Below are 20,950 nucleotides of genomic sequence, written 5' to 3'. Positions count from 1 at the left end.
GAACATTTTTCATATGTTTACTAGTCTTGCAATTTGTCTTGAATTTCTGTTCATAGTTCTTTTACTCACTTTTCTGTTGAGCTTTAGTGTTTTATCTTTGATTTTTTTCATTAATTTTTATTAGGCTCTTAATTCATAAGGATATGATCCCCTTTTCTATTATATTCAAAAATATAATTTTCCATTTTACTTGCTCTTTGTTTCTAATTTATCTATCTATCTATCTATTTATTTATTTATTTATTTATTTGAGAGGGAGCAAGCAAGAGCGTGGGGGGGGGGAGGTAGATGCAGACCCCCTGCTGAGCAGAGCCTAGTCCCCCACCTCCTACCCCATCTGGGCTCTATCTCAGGATCCTGGGATCATGATCTGAGCCGAAGGCAGATGCTTATCTAACTGAGCCACCCAGGTGCCCCTGTTTCTAATATTTTTAGAGTTTGATGTTTTTATACTATAAATATGTCCAATTTTTAAATAATTTTCCCATGGCTTCATTTTCTATCTACAGATCTAGAAAACTAAAATTGTTTTGTAGCACTCACAAATGATTTCCTCTTTCTCCTTTAACTTCTGATCAAAGAGATACTAGGAGTAGGACATGAGGCAAAGATCTGTATTGGCTTCTACATAACTAACTATTTCCTCCACACTATTTACTGAAAAATTCACCTCTTTGCCACTCGTTTGTGTTATTGTCTCTATATTAAGTTTTTATCATACTTGGGCCTGTTTCTAAGATATTTCTTATTTTCTGTTAATTTAAACTCTGTATATCCTAATGTCTGGCAGATCTAGTTCCTCCTCATGATTTTTCTTCAAAAAAATTCTTTGGATTATTTTTGCCTGGATTTGAACTTGCAAATCTTTTTTTAAGAGACATAAATTGAGAGAAGTCAAAAGACTTGCTCTTATGGTCCTATGATGAGATATGTGTAATGACCACAAGATTTCCAACTCCTACTCCAGCATTCTCCTGTTAAGTAAATATTGGAATCTCCCTCTACTCCTCACATTCCCCTCTCCCCTCCCACCTCCTGTCAAACTGTACCTGGTTGCTGACTGGCTTATGTTTGAGTCCTGGTTTGTTCAAGATGAGCTCCAGCTGCCTGCGGTTAAAATTGGAAACTCCAAGGGATTTCACCAAGCCAGCATCTTTGCAAGCTTCCAAAGCCTGTTGAGTAAAGGCCAAAGGGTTAAGACAAAAGCCTTAAAACAAATGAGAATGTCTACGGGGGTGACAATGAATTCTTTAAAAGGAAAGTCCCTGGGTATGTTAACAGACATTCTGTGAAGATTTTAAAAAAGTGGGAGAGATAGACAGGAATTCTGTATTTGAATTAGTTTGGGAAACATTGTACAGCATATCTTCCCCTTGCATTTTCACAATATATACCAGTACATTAAAAATGATCTTATTTCTTGAAATCTGTTGAGGTTTGCTTTATAGCATGGTATCTGATCCATTTTTATAAATGTCTGGTGTGTGTGAAAAGGTATATTCTCCTTTTATTAGATACAAATTTCTCTCTCCTCTTGCTCTGTGTCTCATACACACACACACACACACACACACACACACACACACACATTATATACAAAGCTGAGTCTAGCTTTTCCTGGCTTCTCAATAATTTAAAGGAATATGTTAGAAATTTCCCACTATATTAGAAGAATTTATCAGTGTCTTCTTATAGTTTATTGACTTTTGCTTTATATATTTTGAAGATATTTTATATGATACGCATGTGTTTAAAATTGGCATATTTTCTTGGCAAATTGACTCTTTTATCATTATGCTATTTGCACTTCCCTATAAATTTTTTTAAAGATTTATTTATTTATTCATGAGAGACAGAGAGAGAAAGAGAGAGAGAAAGAGAGAGAGAGAGAGAGAGGCAGAGGGAGAAGCAGGATCCATGCAGGGAGCCCGATGTGGGACTTGATCCTGGGTCTCTGAGATCACAACCTCAGCCAAAGGCAGAAGCTCAACCGCTAAGCCACCCAGGCATCCCCCCTATAAATTTTAGAATCAGCTTTTCAATTTCTTTTGGTATTTTGACTGGGATTGCATTGAATCTATCAGTTTGTGGAAAATTAACATCTTAATATATTCGGTCTTTCTATCAAAGAAGACGATGTATCTCTCACCTTAGAGTTTCAAAAATTGCTCTCAGTAGTGGTGCATGGCTGGCTGAATTGGTAGAGCATGTAACTCTTCATCTTGAGGTTGTGAGTTCAAGCCCACATTGGGCATAGTAGGTTACTTAAAAATAAATTGCTCTTAGTAATATATTTTAGTTTTTACTGTTTAACTCTTGCACTGATTTTGTTGGATTTATCTCTAAAACTTAATATCATTTAAAAAGATTTAATTTCCAATTATGTGTTGCTAACATATACATTATGTATAAATACAGATCTTATTTCTCGTCCTATGGGTTATTTACATGTATGTTTTCAGTTTCCAAATATCTGATGGTTTTTCAGATATATTGTTGTTCATGACTTCAAATTTAATTATAATTTTATCAGACAGCCTACTTTGCATAAAGAATATAATTAAATGTGTTGAGATTTGTTTCATGTCTCAGTGGACTATTTTGTTAAATGTTCTATGTGTACTTGAAAAATAGCATTTTGCCATATTTTGGTGAAATATTCAATAAATGTCAATTAGGTTAAGCTGGTTGATAATGTTTATTTTTAAATTTTTAAAAATATTTATTTATTTATTTATTCATGATAGAGAGAGGCAGAGACACAGGCAGAGGGAGAAGCAGGCTCCATGCAGGGAGCCCAATGAGGGACTTGATTCTGGGACTCCAGGATCACGCCCTGGGCCAAAGGCAGGTGTCAAACCACTGAACCACCCAGGGATCCCCGGTTGATAATGTTTAAATCTCTTCTATAGATTTTATGTCTACTTATTATCTCAATTATTGAGATAGAGGTTTTGAAAACTTTGAGTATAATTGTAGATTATTCTCCTCTTCAGTTCTCTTCATTTAAGATTCATGTATTTTGGAGTTCTGTTATGAGGTGCTGTCACTAAGTTCTGTTATTAGGATAAACACACTTCTTTATCGTTGGTAATACTTTTTGTTCTGAAACCTTTGCTAACATTAAAATAGCTCCAACTTTCTTTTGAAGGAAATAAAAAGCCTAGTATATCTTTTTCTATCCTTTTACTTTTTTTTCTTAATCTTTTACTTCTAACCTATTTGTGTCTTTTTATTTAAAACAGGTTTCTTCGACAAATACCCACCATTTGCTTCAACGTGGATGGAACTGGAGGGTATTATGCTGAGTGAAGTAAGTCAATCGGAGAAGGACAAACATTATATGTTCTCATTCATTTGGGGAATATAAATAATAGTGAAAGGGAATATAAGGGAAGGGAGAAGAAATGTGTGGGAAATATCAGAAAGGGAGACAGAACATAAAGACTCCTAACTCTGGGAAATGAACTAAGGGTGGTGGAAGGGGAGGAGGGTGGGGGGTGGGGATGAATGGGTGATGGGCACTGAGGGGGGCACTTGACAGGATGAGCACTGGGTGTTATTCTGTATGTTGGTAAATTGAACACCAATAAAAAATAAATTTATTATAAAAAAATAAAATGGGTTTCTTATAAATAATATATACAGTGGGGTTTTGCTTTCTATCTATTCTGATAACCTCTGCCTTTTAACTGAGTTGTTTAGACCATTTACATATATTGTGATTATTAATATAAGTGAGTTTATTTAATTTATTTTTTTATAAGTGAGTTTAAATCTCTCATCTTGCTCTTTGCTTTCTATTTTTCCCATCTATTCATTTTTCCTCTTCTTTTCCTGTCTTCTTGATTTATTATTGTTTCTTCCATCTTTTTTCTTTATTGGCTTGTTTGCTATACTTGGGAAGTTTTATCATTTTCTCTGTATATTTGATATTCTGAAATTTCACTGTAATGTACCTAGGTAAGGTTTTTCTTCTCTTTTCTCTTTGGTGATCCACACCTTATCTTTTTTTTTCTTCAAATATTACCTCCTTTTCTTTTTTTCTTTCTTTTTTTCCTGAGACTCCTATTGTATGGATGCTAGAAATTCTAATTTTATCCTTTACAACTCTTAGCCTTTCTTTCATACTTAAAACATTTTCTTGTCCTTTCCTTCTTCACTTTTTGGGGGAGGATAGTTTCCTCATTCTGATCTTTCAATCTGATAATTTTTTCTTTGTTTATATCCATTCTATTTTTAATCCCATTTATTGCATTGTTTTACACTTTACTAAGTATTATTTTCACTTTTTAAAAAAAGTATATTCTTGTTCTTGTTTCATATTGCTAGCATCTTTTCTTATCTCCTTTGTTATATTAATTGGCTAAAAAAGCTAAAAGTTCTTGGTCATCTGTTTATGTTTGGATCTCTAATTGAGATGTGCGGGTTCTTTATAAAATAAATGCCTTGTAATTGGGAGTTTTAACACATTTTTTTTCTGAGGATACTGTCCTTTGGAAGGGAACACGTGACTCCAAACCTAGTCGTCTACAATGAGGTCAGGAATGAGTGTATGGTCTCTTGGGTGGAGATCCCCAGGCATCAGAAAACCCAATCAATGGCTTCTCACCCCTCAAAATAACTCTGCAATTCAGATAATCATCTATTACCTACGGAGGGTGGAGGGGAAGTCCATTAGAAAGAGGTACATGTTAGGGGCGCCTGGGTGGCACAGTCAGTTGAACTTCTGCCTTTGGCTCAGGTCATGATCCCGGGGTCCTGGGATCAAGCCCCATGTTGGGCTCCCAGCTCACTGGGGAGCCTGCTTCTCCCTCTCCCCCTTGTTTGTGCTGGTGTGCTCTCCTTGCTCTCTCTGTCTCTCTCAAATGAATAAATAAAATCTTTAAAAAGAAAGAAGGAAAGAAAGAAAGAAAGAAAGAAAGAAAGAAAGAAAGAAAGAAAGAAAGAAAGAAAGAAAGAGGTACTTGTTAGAGTGTAATTTCCCAGCCTTTGGAGTTTTGAATGGGAGAAGGAGGGAAATGGTGGCCAGAGGTCAGATAGTAACTTATGTTTTTTCTCAGTCTCTCACAAGTGTGGGATTTCAGTGCTATTCTTATTTGATTCCTGAAGACATCTGAACATGAGTCTTAAGTTTCTATATGTGTGGAGCAGATAATATTTGTTCCAAGGCTACAGGAGGAGAGAAGGAAGAGCAAAAAGAACTCTAAGGTCCTTTCCTATGTTATCCTCTTGCAGCTTGTTGGGTTGCCTTCTACTCTAGGTAAAAGCTGCCATATTACCTCATAAACAAACCAGTTGAAAGATCTGCACCCCTCACCCCCAACATGAATCCATATAGGTTTCCTTAATTACTTTCCCCAGTTTTCCTACTCTTATGATTTTGGGGAAGGAGCCATCAGCTTGTTCAGAACTGGAACCAGAATTATTTTTCAGTTTTTCATGTATCACTTTACGTTTGTTTCTTTTAAACATCATATTATTGATTTTCATAAATTCAATTTGAGAAATTTCAAAAATTTGTGATTTTATCTCATTGATATAGTCCTATTTATGGTTACATTAGAACTTATTTCCTTTACTTTCTTTTTCCTTCTACACTTCTCTCTTCTTTGGCATTCTTCTTTTCCATCAAAACAAAATCAAGAATTTTTCAGTGTACAGAAATGGGGATTTTACACATCTTTGCTTATGATTAGAAATACCTGTTCCAATTATTACTATACATTAGGAGTAAAGGCTGCATCTCTCTATAAATTGAACAGAAATAATCAGATCAGTTTAAAAATGTAGTCTTCAAGAAAAGAGGCCCATTTGAACTTACCTCCCAAGTGGCACACAGATTTGACTTGTGATATAACCATTTGCCATTCTCATCTTTAGGGTAGATTTCATCTCCAGGCTATAAAAAAGAATGAGTATAACTTATTTCATTTATATCTGGGAATTAAAATTATGGCATTTGAGTTGTCATTATACCATATACCCTGGGCCTGGGAAAGCAATTCAATTTTAATTATGTATAATAAATATGGCATGTTAGTCTCATCTCACTCTGGCATTCATTTTCCTTTATTTATTGACAGATTATTATTGTTCTTTATTTTTTTAAAAAGATTTTATTTATTTATTCATGAGAGAGAGAGAGGCAGAAACACAGGCAGAGGGAGAAGCAGGCTCCATGCAGGGAGCCAAGCGTGGGACTCTTTCCCGGGTCTCCAGGATCACACCCGGGGCTGAAGGTGGCGCTAAACCACTGAGCCACCTGGGCTGCCCCCTTATTATTGTTCTTAAACCATGTTAAGATAATAATAAAAGGAATCTGTTCAACTACCCCCTCCCACCTCCCCCCAATGACACAGACAAAACTAACAGGTGTCTGCATTTGGCCCTAACTCTGTTTTTCTAGGGCATGGTGCCCTACATTCTTGAGAAATAAACTTCAACCACAAAATATATTCTTCTCTAGCCTGACCACGATCCACATCTCAGACAACCCCTGGACAGAGCCAATATACCTGCCATTTCTTGCTCTACCTGGCTAAGAGTTCATCCCCTCTCTACACACCAATTCCCGCATGGGTACAGCTACAATCCTCTCACATCCTTCAAAACTCCTTAAAAGGCCCAGCTTGACATAAACTTGGGGCCAACACTTTTCTAGATGTCGGGTTCCTCTCCTCCCTTGGAGAGTGAATAAACTCTCCTCTTTATTGCTCCACTCTTTGTGCAATTCTTTGCCACCCTCATTACCAGCCACTCTAACACTTAATAACAAAATTATTCATAAATAAAGAGTAGAAGTTGAGAATTAGGATATTTAGGCTCAGCGTTTTGATCTAACCCTAAGCCCAAAGTTGAGAACAGCAATTTTTTTTAAAGATTGTATTTATTCATGAGAGACACACAGAGAGAGGCAGAGACATAGGCAGAGGGAGAAGCAGCTCCTTGGAGGGAGCCTGATACTGGACTCGATCCCCAGACTGGGGATCATGCCCTGAGCCAAAGGCAGAAACTCAACCAGTGAGCCACCCACGCATCCTGAGAATAGCAAATTTTTCACTCTAATAAGAAAACAAGGATCATCCTTAAGGGTGAAAAGAAGTTTTTCAGCTAAGAAAAGTGTAGCTAATGAATGGAACACTCCCTAAACATACGGAAAACTTAGCACATTACTTCTTGGTTCTGAATAATCTGCCCAGTGGCTCTTTCTTTCCCTTTCTGGGACCTCCAGGAGTTTAGCATCTGTTTTCTACTTCACAAATTATCTCAGTATCAAACCTAGGTTTTTGGTGATCCTTTTCCAACTAAGACTGACTGTTGGCTTTCATATTTTTCCTCTTTCGCTATATCTAAAAATGGAAAACATCTCTTATGGGCTTGGAAATAGGATAGAGAGAAATAAAAGATGATTTCTAGGCTGCTTGGTTGGCTAGTGGTGATCATTCCCTGAGTTTAGGCTAGCAATCAAGAGTTTTATTTTGGATATTTTGAGTTTGAAATGGCAATTTCCACATTCAGTGGGTATTTGAGGAGGTAATTGAACAGAGAAGTCTGAGAGAGGCTCAGAGAGAAGTCTTGGTTGCAGACAAATTTGGGAGGGATCAGCACATAAAGTGGTATTCAATCCATGGGATCACTTGTAGACAAAGTGTGGCTCAGTAAGACAATATTGAGGATAGAGTACTGGGCATAATGGCGTTTGGACGTTGGCAGGGAAGATGCTGTCAAAGCATCTGGAGAGGGTGATACAATAGAACCATAAGCTGAAAATGTTTAAAGAAAAAGGTAGTAGTCATCTGTATTGAAACAGATCAAATAACATGGGGACAAAGTGTCTTTTAGATGTGGATGATAGCATGGAAGTCTGTAGACCGTGATAATTTTTTTTGTTGAAAATCAAGCATTTGGACAAAGTCAATTATATTCTTAAATATTTAAAAAATTTTCCTTCTGCCATTTCACCTGAATGAAACTTCCCCTGGTGATAACATTTTCTTCATTGTCCTCTTTAGTGAAAATAATTTCTTCTCAATTCTGCCTGTCTCAATGAGTGAGAGCGGGAAAAGGGCTCCTCTCCCCTTGATGTCCCATAATCACTCATGTTAATTGCCCTTTCTATCTCTGATTTCTAAGCTTTTTAACCTCTCAACACTTATGACCCACATTTTCACTCCAGTCTTCCTCCATATTTCTTGCCTTTTGCATATCCTAGTTTTACCTCTGTTCAGAAATGGCTTTATGCCTCAATTCTGAACTCTGCTAAATAATTTTTACCTCTACATATTTTAATTAAGTCCTTATCAAGCCTGCACCCATGTTAAATATTTCCATGATGCCTCCCTTAGGCTTCTGCTGTGTCTACTTTACTAGTCCATTCATCCTGATAAAACCATTGTCTTTATCCTCTGTTCTTTCTCTTTAGTGTAGGCCATTGCTGGAATAATCCAACCCTCTAAAAACCCATGATATTGACTCTCATTCCTGCTCAGCAGTAACTTCATCTTTCAAAAATGTTTTATTGTGGGGTGCCTGGGTGGTGGAATCAGTCAAGCGTCATGCTAATTTTCAGCTCAGGTCATGATCATAGGAGTCTGGAATGGAGGCCTGCATCTGTCTCTGTGCTCAGCATGGAGTCAGCTTGAAATTTTCTTTCCTTCTCCCTCTGCCCCCCAACGCTTGTGCTTTCTTCTCTAAAATAAAATCTCTTAAAAAATCCTTAAAAATGTCTTGTGATTTTTTGGTATTTTGTTGTTCTGAAATTGTGTCTGCTTGTTAAATTGACATTCAAAAAATAATAAAGTGCTAAAATGTTTTAGCAAGAAAGGTTTCTTGTTAAAAAAAAATCAGGAGAGGGCAGCCTGGGTGGCTCAGCAGTTGAGTGCCACCTTCAGGCCAGGTTGTGATCCTGAAGACCCCAGGTTGAGTCCCATGTCGGGCTCCCTGCATGGAGCCTGCTTCTCCCTCTGCCTGTGTCTCTGTCTCTCTCTTTCTGTGTGTCTCTCATGAATAAATAAATAAAATATTTTAAAAAAGCATGCGATATTTTGGCTTTGAAGATTGATTTCTCAATTATAGGAATTACAGGTTCATTTGGGAAGCAATGTCTTTATACTGTGTCATTTTTCACTGTTAAAAATTTTACCTTCTCTCTGTATCCTTGAGCCTTGGCCCCATCTAAGAATAGGAGTGGAAATTTTCTGTTTACCTTTCCCGAAAAGATTTTACACATCATCGGTCAGCCACAGAAAAGTAAATTTCATTTTCTCACTTTTAGACATAGGCTTTCTTCCAAATCTTTAAGAGTTAAGTGTAGAAATCTACTCTTTGAATATGAGTGAAGTTAGTTGTGTGAGGATGAGGGCTGAGGTTATAACACCCAAGAACCTGAAATTAAAAAATCACTGTAGTCCACAGGGTATTGGGATTGCTAGGTTCATGAGGACAAAACAGAGGGGCAGTGTTATGGGGTTGGCATCAGGGAGCCCACCTTGTGGTCCTGTTCTAATGGACTTTAAACCTGAGTGAGTTACTTCCTTGTTTGGGGCCTCAACTTTCTCTTCTGTGAAATTAGGTTATTGGGATATCTTATACTAAGGTTCCCTTCTACCTAAACATTTCAGAATATTATCTATAAAATGTCAGATATTGTGCCTGTAATTTCACATATATAATCTTAATGACTCCTCGCAACATTTGTCAAGTTAGTTGCTATTGTCTCCATTTTACTGATAATGAAATTGAAGTTCAGAAAGAACAACAACAAAAAAAGATCAAAGTGATTATTGCTAGTAAGTAGTAAAGCTGAAAATAAGTCCCTCATCTGTGTGACTCCAAAGCCCATGCAGACTTTGTCCACTCTACTATGTTAAGACTATATGGAAAAGATCAGATAATAACCTGACCAAGTCATCTGGCTTGTATGTGACAGAGCTGGGATTCAAACTAGGCAGCCTGCTTCTGGAACCCATGATCTTTATCACTATGCTAAGTGGCCTCTAATTAATTACAGTAGAAATCTGTTATTTTGTTTTCTATCATACTTGTGCTGTCTCCTCTGAAGGAGCCCTTTCCATGTTTTTTGGGTGGGTTGACCCAGCTCTTATTCTTGGTCAAAGATGTCAGTCAGTCCCCAATTTGGCCTTTTGCAAAGGTTAGTCAGTAACAGGTACATGACCTAAGGAAGGCTAGTCAATATTTCTCTGTGAGGTTTAATGTGTGTTCTCTCTTTCTCTGAATTGTCATGTTGTGTTGACAATGTAGGCTTGGCATGCATGTAAATGGCCATTTTGCCATCAAACAGAAAAGGATTTTTGAGGACGAAGCCAACCAAACCAGAGATAGAGGGCCAGATACATAGTTTGAATTTCTGGATCCAGCTGTGCCTGAATTAGATATCCCTTGGAATTCCTGGCTCCCTTTTTAGCTAACATCAACTTGAGTTGGATTTCTGCCATTTATAAAAACAAGTTCTGACTAATTCAAAGATTTTGGGGTATGGCAAGTAATGAGAAGTTGGTTAGGTCAACATGGGATAGTGGACAGTGAGAAGTATCCCCCCTCCAGCTGAGAATTGGCAATCCTTGCTCTGCAAGAGCATAGGATCTGTTAAATTGTTGTCTTGAGTGTCAGACAAATAGGCCTACTAATGGTGGAGCTTTAGGGAACATAGTAGAAAACCACTAGGTATTAGAATTTTCTGGCCATTTTGTAGTCTTCAGGCATGTGTTGAAAGAGGTTTGTTGCTACTGGGCTTGTAAAACAAGAGGTAAGATGACATTTTATTTTATTTTATTTTATTTTATTTATTTTTTAAAAGATTTGATTTATTTATTCACAAGAGACAGAGAGAGAGAGAGGCAGAGACACAGGCAGAAGGAGAAGCAGGCTCCATGCAGGAGACCAACGTGGGACTCGATCCCGGGTCTCCAGGATCACACCCTGGGCTGCAGGTGGTGCTTAACCACTGCACCACCAGGGCTGCCCATGACATTTTATTAAAATGGGTACTTCGTACTTCTGGATGTCATCCAAAATGACAGAAGTTCATATCTGAGCCTTCTGGAGATAGATAAATTAGTGACAGCCAAGAAAGGAAGGTAAGAATCCTAGAGGGAAGTAGTATTGGACTTTATGAGAATGCTGGTTGTCTTTAAAGATAAGATCTCAGGCCACAGATGCCCTACTAGACAAAGGGGCATCCAATGAATTGCAGACTGGGTATAAGGAACACATTAACTGTGCCTGCCTGTTTTATAGTATTTTTTTCTTTTCTTTTCTTTTCTTTTCTTTTCTTTTCTTTTCTTTTCTTTTCTTTTCTTTTCTTTCTTTCCTTCCTTCCTTCCTTTTTCTTTCTTTCTTTCTTTCTTTCTTTCTTTCTTTCTTTCTTTCTTTCTTTCTTTCTTTCTTTCTTTCTTAAGATTTTATTTATGTATTTGACAAAGAGAGAAAGAGAACAAGCAGGGGGTGCTGTAGGCAGAGGGAGAGGAAGGAGCAGACTCCTTGCTGAGCAGAGAGCCTAATGTGGGGCTTGATACCAGGACACTGGGATCATGACCTGAGCCAAAGGCAGATGCTTAACGGACTGAGCTACCAGGTGCCCCCGTTTTATAGTATTTCCAATCAGATGGAGGTCAGTAAGCTAAACGTGAGGCAGATGAATGAAACAAGAAGCTTCTTTACTAAGAGACAGAAACCATAGGCCACGGATTAGATATAAGAAATGTGACCCTATTAGATTTTTAGTTTTAATTACTCATTCATGGACCTGACTGAATGTAAATTTACTGAAAGCTTATTACATTTTAAGGGATATTGCCTTGTCCATTAAATCTCAACCTGACCAGTAAAAGCCTATGATTACCAAGGCCATTGTGAAGTCTCCAAACTTCTATCTTCATGAAGTAGGATGCAAAAGGGAAATCTTTCCCAAAGCCCATCTTGGATGTAACTACAGAGGAAAGCCAACAAGGAAAGTATTTCCAGAGAAAAGAATAGGGGCAGCCAGGTTGGTCACATAAAGGAATTCTGGCCACTGTAATGGTAGAGTCTTTGTTCTTTATGACTAGCAGCAGAATCTGATTTACCTTGTGAACAAGTAGCCAATTTCATTGTTCAATTTCTCCTTCCCTCAATGAAATTTTAAAGCAGTGACTGCTCTTTAGCAGTGTATATATACATATAGGTGTGTTGTTTGTTGCTGGTTAAATAAACAAGTCCATAGATTGAGAAAGTTCAAAAAGGTAGTGAATTTGAACTAGAGGAATAGATATTACATAGATCCCCTGCCCTTGATCTAGCTCCAAGAACCTGACTATTCTTTGGGTTATTTCTTTTTTGGAGGGGATGGAGGATGAGTAAGTTTTCAGTTGCATATATTATGTTGCATTATGTTCTGCAGTGACATTTTCATGACTTTGTAAACAGGAAGAAGGATGTGTCTGAATGCCAGGTAACTAAAATGTAGAGTATAGTTGGGGGACTACACGTTGGTTTGGTGGGGAGAGTTTAAACTATAGTTAAAGACAAGATATAATAGCAAGTACATTGGATTATGAATCAAAAACTAGGGTTCCAGGTCTGAGTCTGTTATATATAATCTCTATAGGCATTGGAATTGGTCAGTACTATCTGATTTATAATAACAGAACACCTTACCACTCTACGGTGATAAATAATGAACTAGCTTCATAGCTTCACACACAGCTGCTGGCTCATGGTTGCCTAAGAGCAGAGACCTAACTTTAGGCATCTGAGCTCACCTTGAAAGCCATGGGTATTTCAATGATGTAAAGATCCACATAATCTAGCTGGAGGACGCTAAGTGTCTTCTCCAGGGTTGGGCGGACCATCTCTGGGTCATGCTTTGTAGCCCACAGCTGAAAGAATAAAAGGTGATAGTTAACTAACATCTGCACTTTTTTTTTTTTACAATAATACAACCCTTAACAAAGCACTCATATACATTATTCATTCATTTCATTTTACAAAAATATGCTTACGCTGCAGTATCATCTGAGTATAGGATGAGCTCAAACAACTCCTGACACCCAGAGTATACTTTATCCAAATACAGTACCAGAGACTGGAAGATCCATCTGAAGTATAGAGTACCTAGTTTGGTGACAAAGTCTTGCCCTGCTCCCTGCTAATTTCTGAATTGACCCTCAGCACTTTCACTTTTCCTTATTGTGTAGGTGGGAACATTATCTGACTAGCTGGCTTCAGCATTGCATTTTCATGACAGTCTGATAAAAGGTGTGCTTTAGCGGGACAAGAAATATGGTTAGGTGAGTGACTTCACTGGATCCTTCACCTTGTGACAGGTGGTGCAGAGCTGGGAAAACTTTAATTATTGCAAATGTTTAGATTTCCTTTTTTTGCTGCTTTGTTCTCATTTGGTCCTACTGAGACCCCAGGGAAACTCTGCCAATTCCTACCAAGAAATTACTGGCTCTCTGGCTAAACTGATAATGTCACCAAAATGGTGGTGTGGGAGACCCCAGCTTCATCTTCCAATAATTAGCTATCCACAGATGAAAATGGGGAGATATTCGTCAAACAGTACCAAATTCCAGTTATAAGATGAATAAATTATGGGGATCTAATATGAAGCATAGTGATTATAATTAAAAGTTGCTGAGGGAATAGATCTTAAATGTCCTCACCACCAAAAGGAAATGGCAATTTTTTGATATGATAGAGATGTTAGCTAATACTATGGTGTTGTAATCATTTTGTAATACATTAGTGTATCAAGTCAACATGGTGTACACCTTAAGCTTGCAAAATGTCATATGTTGATGATATCTCAATAAAGCTGGAAAAAATAAGAAATTTAGCTTAATGAAAAAAATGAAATTAGACAATCTCTAAAGTGTTAGGTAATGAAAGATTAAGGTTTACATTGTCAAACTGAAGCAAGTGTACCCTTAAAGTCTTTTAAGCACAGGGTACTGAGGGATCCTCAGAGCCTTGGGATAAAGTAATACAACTCCTTGGAGCATCAAATTTGTTCAAAGTGTTTTTGGGAAAAAATCTTGAATTTCTGTACCCTTTTTGTCACAAGTTAGGGAAAGTAAAATTGATAAAATTAGATTTTTCTGTACATTGGACAATAATTTTTTCTTGCCTTCAATGCATAAAGAAGAGAAAACACAGTGAAAAGAGTAGTGGAAAAATATGTTTTTATCATTACTGTAGGCCCTCTTGGTGAGTTATTGCTGCCATCCCATCTAGCTGAAAATTGTTTTACACATTTTAATTTATTTTTATTCAACAAACACATATCGTCCTAGCTCTGTGCCAGGTACTATGTTTAAGTGCTTTGTAAATGTTAACTCATAGCAACTTTATGAACTAGATGACTTAATTTGTTTTAAAAAAATTTATTTATTTATTTATGATAGTCACACACACAGAGAGAGAGAGAGAGAGAGGCAGAGACACAGGCAGAGGGATAAGCAGGCTCCATGCACCGGGAGCCCGACATGGGATTCGATCCCGGATCTCCAGGATCAAGCCCTGGACCAAAGGCAGGCGCCAAACCGCTGTGCCACCCAGGGATCCCTAGATGACTTAATTTGGTTCAAATTTTCCAACATGATAGATATCGCAATAGCTTCAACTGTTTACCAGAGTAGATGAGAAGAAAAGGTTTTCGGTTTAGTTTCCTTGGTGGTAACTTAGAATCTAATTTTTACACTGAAACAAAATGAAACAAATGAGTTTATATTATGGGGAAAAATATAAAAGTCTAAAAAAAATTTTAGGACAAGACATAAGTCTTCAAAAATACTTCTAACTTTGGGCAGGCTGCTTTGGCCTAAGTTCTCAGGATCTGAGTTCAATATTTTTCTTCCCCAGAAATATTTTGGGAGCAGCAGGTTAAGATTTGGTGTTTGCTCTAAGGAGAGACTGTGTAATAATAAAATCTTAAGGAATCAGAATTATAAAGCTATAATAAAGGAAAAAGCTTCAGGCTGATATTTTGGGATAGTGGTGATATGTGGCCCCTTGGAATCATAATCCATAAGTGGCTGGGGAGTTGGGGAACTACAAACACCTAGGGAGCTTGGCAAGGAGCCTGGATGGGGAGCTGGGAGGAAGGGGGCGGTGTATGGGAAATGGATGAAGTTAGAAGCAGTATCTTGTTTTCTTTTAGAACACTCAGGAGAATTGTATTACATGTTCTCCAAAGTTGTACAGCTTTATTTCTGCAAAGCTGCCTGTAAATATACATCCTATATTCCCACTGGCTTGCATTTTAATCATGATGCTTTATCCTTCTCATTGCACTTCAGTGGATAGTGATTTCTAATATTGGAAATCTCAAATGCTCAAAATGTAGTGATATAAACATCGTATATCCATGCAATAGAGCATTATTTGGCCATAGAAAGAAAATGAAATTCTCATACATGCTATAACATGAATAAACCTAAAAAAATGTTATACTAAGTAAAAGAAGCTAGACACAAAAGGCCACATATTGTATGATTCAATTCATATGAAATGTCCAAAATAGGAAAACTATAAAACAGAAAGTAGATCAGTGGTTGTCAGTGACTGGGGGGAGAAGGAAAAATGGGGAGTGACTACTGGTGGGTATGGGGCTCCTTTTGGAGTGATGAAAACATTCTGGAATAAAGGAGTTGAGATGGTTACATAACCTTGTGAATACACAAAAAAGCCACTGGTTTAAGTTGGTGAACTTTATGGCACGTGAATTGGAGCTCAATTTAAAAAAATAGCAATCTATGGACAAATAGGCATAGAGAAAAGAAAAAGAAGTCTGCCCTTTTATTTTTTTTAAATTTTTTTACATTTTTATTTATTTATGATAGTCACACACAGAGAGAGAGAGAGAGAGAGAGAGAGGCAGAGACACAGGCAGAGGGAGAAACAGGCTCCATGTACCGGGAGCCTGACGTGGGAATCGATCCCGGATCTCCAGGATCCCGCCCTGGGCCAAAGGCAGGCACCAAACCGGGATCCCAGAAATCTGCCCTCTTAAAGAAAGCTTTGGCAAATGCTTATGTAATATGAACCAACTTCTGTCTTGCCTCTGCTCCTCAATTTTTCTGCTCTGTAGATTTGTTCTTCCCATATTGTCTTAACATTTTTTTTTTAAGATTTTACTTATTTTATTTATTCATGAGAGACACACACACACAGAGAGGCAGAGACACAGGCAGAGGGAGAAGCAGGCTCCATGTAGGGAGCCCAACATGGGACTTGATCCTGGGTCTCCAGGATCACGCCCTGGGCTGAAGGTGGAGCTAAACCGCTGAGCCACCCGGGCTGCCCCCCATATTGTTTTATTTATTTATTTATTTATTTATTTATTTATTTTTAATAAAATAATTTTTATTCGTGCTCAATTTACCAACATACAGAATAACACCCAGTGCTCATCCCGTCAAGTGCCCCCCTCAGTGCCCGTCACCCATTCACCCCCACCCCCCGCCCTCCTCCCCTTCCACCACCCCTAGTTCGTTTCCCAGAGTTAGGAGTCTCTCATGTTCTGTCTCCTTTTCTGATATTTCCCACACATTTCTTCTCCCTTCCCTTATATTCCCTTTCACTATTATTTATATTCCCCACATGAATGAGAACATACACTGTTTGTCCTTCTCCGATTGACGCATTTCACTCAGCATCATACCCTCCAGTTCCATCCACGTTGAAGCAAATGGTGGGTATTTGTCGTTTCTAATGGCTGAGGAATATTCCATTGTATACATAAACCACATCTTCTTTATCCATCATCTTTCGATGGACACCGAGGCTCCTTCCACAGTTTGGCTATTGTGGACATTGCTGCTAGAAACATTGGGGTGCAGGTGTCCCGGCGTTTCATTGCATCCGAATCATTGGGGTAAATCCCCAACAGTGCAATTGCTGGGTCGTAGGGCAGGTCTATTTTTAACTCTTTGAGGAAGCTCCACACAGTTTTCCAGAGTGGCTGCACCAGTTCACATTCCCACCAACAGTGTAAGAGTCTTCCCTTTTCTCCGCATCCCCTCCAACATTTGTGGTTTCCTGTCTTGTTAATTTGCCCCATTCTCACTGGTGTGAGGTGGTATCTCATTGTGGTTTTGATTTGTATTTCCCTGATGGCAAGTGATGCGGAGCATTTTCTCATGTGCATGTTGGCCTTGTCTATGTCTTCCTCTGTGAGATTTCTCTTCATGTCTTTTGCCCATTTCATGATTGGATTGTTTGTTTCTTTGGTGTTGAGTTTAAGAAGTTCTTTATAGATCTTGGAAACTAGCCCTTTATCTGATACGTCATTTGCAAATATCTTCTCCCATTCTGTAGGTTGTCTTTTAGTTTTGTGGACTGTATCCTTTGCTGTGCAAAAGCTTCTTATCTTGATGAAGTCCCAATAGTTCATTTTTGCTTTTGCTTTTTTTGCCTTCGTGGATGTATCTTGCAAGAAGTTACTGTTGCCTGTGTTCTTCTCTAGGATTTTGATGGAATCTTGTCTCACATTTAGATCTTTCATCCATTTTGAGTTTATCTTTGTGTATGGTGTGAGAGAGTGGTCTAGTTTCATTCTTCTGCATGTGGATGTCCAATTTTCCCAGCACCATTTATTGAAGAGACTGTCTTTCTTCCAGTGGATAGTCTTTCCTCCTTTATCGAGTATTAGTTGACCATGAAGTTCAGGGTCCACTTCTGGGTTCTCTATTCTGTTCCACTGATCTATGTGTCTGTTTTTGTGCCAGTACCACACTGTCTTGATGACCACAGCTTTGTAGTACAACCTGAAATCTGGCATTGTGATGCCCCCAGCTATGGTTTTCTTTTTTTTTTTTTTTTTTTTTTTTTATTGGTGTTCAATTTACTAACATACAGAATAACACCCAGTGCCCGTCACCCATTCACTCCCACCCCCCGCCCTCCTCCCCTTCTACCACCCCTAGTTCGTTTCCCAGAGTTAGCAGTCTTTACGTTCTGTCTCCCTTTCTGATATTTCCCACACATTTCTTCTCCCTTCCCTTATTTTCCCTTTCACTATTATTTATATTCCCCAAATGAATGAGAACATATAATGTTTGTCCTTCTCCGACTGACTTACTTCACTCAGCATAATACCCTCCAGTTCCATCCACGTTGAAGCAAATGGTGGGTATTTGTCATTTCTAATAGCTGAGTAATATTCCATTGTATACATAAACCACATCTTCTTTATCCATTCATCTTTCGTTGGACACCGAGGCTCCTTCCACAGTTTGGCTATAGTGGCCATTGCTGCTAGAAACATCGGGGTGCAGGTGTCCCGGCGTTTCATTGCATTTGTATCTTTGGGGTAAATCCCCAACAGTGCAATTGCTGGGTCGTAGGGCAGGTATATTTTTAACTGTTTGAGGAACCTCCACACAGTTTTCCAGAGTGGCTGCACCATTTCACATTCCCACCAACAGTGTAAGAGGGTTCCCTTTTCTCCGCATCCTCTCCAACATTTGTTGTTTCCTGCCTTGTTAATTTTCCCCATTCTCACTGGTGTGAGGTGGTATCTCATTGTAGTTTTGATTTGTATTTCCCTGATGGCAAGTGATGCAGAGCATTTTCTCATATGCATGTTGGCCATGTCTATGTCTTCCTCTGTGAGATTTCTGTTCATGTCTTTTGCCCATTTCATGATTGGATTGTTTGTTTCTTTGGTGTTGAGTTTAATAAGTTCTTTATAGATCTTGGAAACTAGCCCTTTATCTGATATGTCATTTGCAAATATCTTCTCCCATTCTGTAGGTTGTCTTTGAGTTTTGTTGACTGTATCCTTTGCTGTGCAAAAGCTTCTTATCTTGATGAAGTCCCAATAGTTCATTTTTGCTTTTGTTTCTTTTGCCTTTGTGGATGTATCTTGCAAGAAGTTACTATGGCCGAGTTCAAAAAGGGTGTTGCCTGTGTTCTTCTCTAGGATTTTGATGGAATCTTGTCTCACATTTAGATCTTTCATCCATTTTGAGTTTAGCTTTGTGTATGGTGAAAGAGAGTGGTCTAGTTTCATTCTTCTGCATGTGGATGTCCAATTTTCCCAGCACCATTTATTGAAGAGACTGTCTTTCTTCCAATGGATAGTCTTTCCTCCTTTATCGAATATTAGTTGCCCATAAAGTTCAGGGTCCACTTCTGGATTCTCTATTCTGTTCCACTGATCTATGTGTCTGTTTTTGTGCCAGTACCACACTGTCTTGATGACCACAGCTTTGTAGTACAACCTGAAATCTGGCATTGTGATGCCCCCAGCTATGGTTTTCTTTTTTAAAATTCTCCTGGCTATTCGGGGTCTTTTCTGCTTCCACACAAATCTTAAAATAATTTGTTCTAACTCTCTGAAGAAAGTCCATGGTATTTTGATAGGGATTGCATTAAACGTATACATTGCCCTGGGTAACATTGACATTTTCACAATATTAATTCTGCCAATCCATGAGCATGGAATATTTTTCCATCTCTTTGTGTCTTCCTCAATTTCTTTCAGAAGTGTTCTATAGTTTTTAGGGTATAGATCTTTTACCTCTTTGGTGAGGTTTATTCCTAGGTATCTTATGCTTTTGGGTGCAATTGTAAATGGGATTGACTCCTTAATTTCTCTTTCTTCAGCCTCATTGTTAGTGTATAGAAATGCCACTGATTTCTGGGCATTGATTTTGTATCCTGCCACACTACCGAATTGCTGTATGAGTTCTAGCAATATTGGGGTGGAGGCTTTTGGGTTTTCTATGTAGAGTATCATGTCATCAGCGAAGAGGGAGAGTTTGACTTCTTCTTTGCCAATTTGAATGCCTTTAATGTCTTTTTGTTGTCTGATTGCTGAGGCTAGGACTTCCAGTACTATGTTGAATAGCAGTGGTGAGAGTGGACATCCCTGTCTTGTTCCTGATCTTAGGGGAAAGGCTCCCACTGCTTCCCCATTGAGAATGATATTTGCTGTGGGCTTTTCGTAGATGGCTTTTAAGATGTCAAGGAAAGTAACCTCTATCCCTACACTCTGAAGAGTTTTGATCAGGAATGGATGCTGTATTTTGTCAAATGCTTTCTCTGCATCTAATGAGAGGATCATATGGTTCTTGGTTTTTCTCTTGCTGATGTGATGAATCACATTGATTGTTTTACGAGTGTTGAACCAGCCTTGTGTCCCGGGGATAAATCCTACTTGGTCATGGTGAATAATTTTCTTAATGTGCTGTTGGATCCTATTGGCTAGTATCTTGTTGAGAATTTTTGCATCCATGTTCATCAGGGATATTGCTCTGTAATTCCCCTTTTTGGTGGGGTCTTTGTCTGGTTTTGGAATTAAGGTGATGCTGGCCTCATTGAACGAATTTGGAAGTACTCCATCTCTTTCTATCTTTCCAAACAGCTTTAGTAGAATAGGTATGGTTTCTTCTTTAAACGTTTGATAGAATTCCCCTGGGAAGCCATCTGGCCCTGGACTCTTGTGTCTTGGGAGGTTTTTGATGACTGCTTCAATTTCCTCCCTGGTTATTGGCCTGTTCAGGTTTTCTATTTCTTTCTGTTCCACTTTTGGTAGTTTGTGGCTTTCCAGGAATGCGTCCATTTTTTCTAGATTGCCTAATTTATTGGCGTATAGCTGTTCATAATATGTTTTTAAAATCGCTTGTATTTCCTTGGTGTTGGTAGTGATCTCTCCTTTCTAATTCATGATTTTATTAATTTGAGTCTTCTCTCTCTTCTTTTTAATAAGGCTGGCTAATGGTTTATCTATCTTCTTAATTCTTTCAAATAACCAACTCCTGGTTCTGTTGATCTGTTCCACAGTTCTTCTGGTCTCGATTTTGTTGAGTTCTGCTCGAATTTTAATTAACTCTCTTCTTCTGCTGGGCGTGGGGTCAATCTGCTGTTTATTCTCTAGCTCCTTTATGTGTAAGGTTAGCTTTTGTATTTGAGTTCTTTCCAGTTTTTGAATGGATGCTTG

At 38.3% G+C, this 20,950-nt stretch overlaps 1 protein-coding gene across 12 annotated transcripts in view; it reads right to left on the bottom strand.

Moving 5' to 3' along the window:
* LOC112650929 (aldo-keto reductase family 1 member D1) overlaps window positions 1-20,950 on the bottom strand; it is a 128,042-nt gene that overhangs the window by 21,898 nt on the left and 85,194 nt on the right. For all 12 annotated transcript variants that reach the window (XM_049094989.1, XM_049094990.1, XM_035699703.2 and 9 more), the window contains 3 exons: window positions 12,762-12,878; window positions 5,825-5,902; window positions 1,050-1,172 (listed from right to left, as the gene is read on the bottom strand). In XM_049094989.1, the coding sequence (XP_048950946.1) occupies window positions 1,050-1,172; window positions 5,825-5,902; window positions 12,762-12,878 (318 nt within the window). The remainder of the gene's footprint in view (window positions 1-1,049; window positions 1,173-5,824; window positions 5,903-12,761; window positions 12,879-20,950) is intronic.

Source organism: Canis lupus, chromosome 16 (assembly GCF_003254725.2).
Source record: "Canis lupus dingo isolate Sandy chromosome 16, ASM325472v2, whole genome shotgun sequence".
Lineage (NCBI taxonomy): Eukaryota > Metazoa > Chordata > Mammalia > Carnivora > Canidae > Canis > Canis lupus.
The sequence above is the reverse complement of the archived record's forward strand: the minus strand, read 5'-3'. Positions and strand labels throughout refer to the sequence as shown.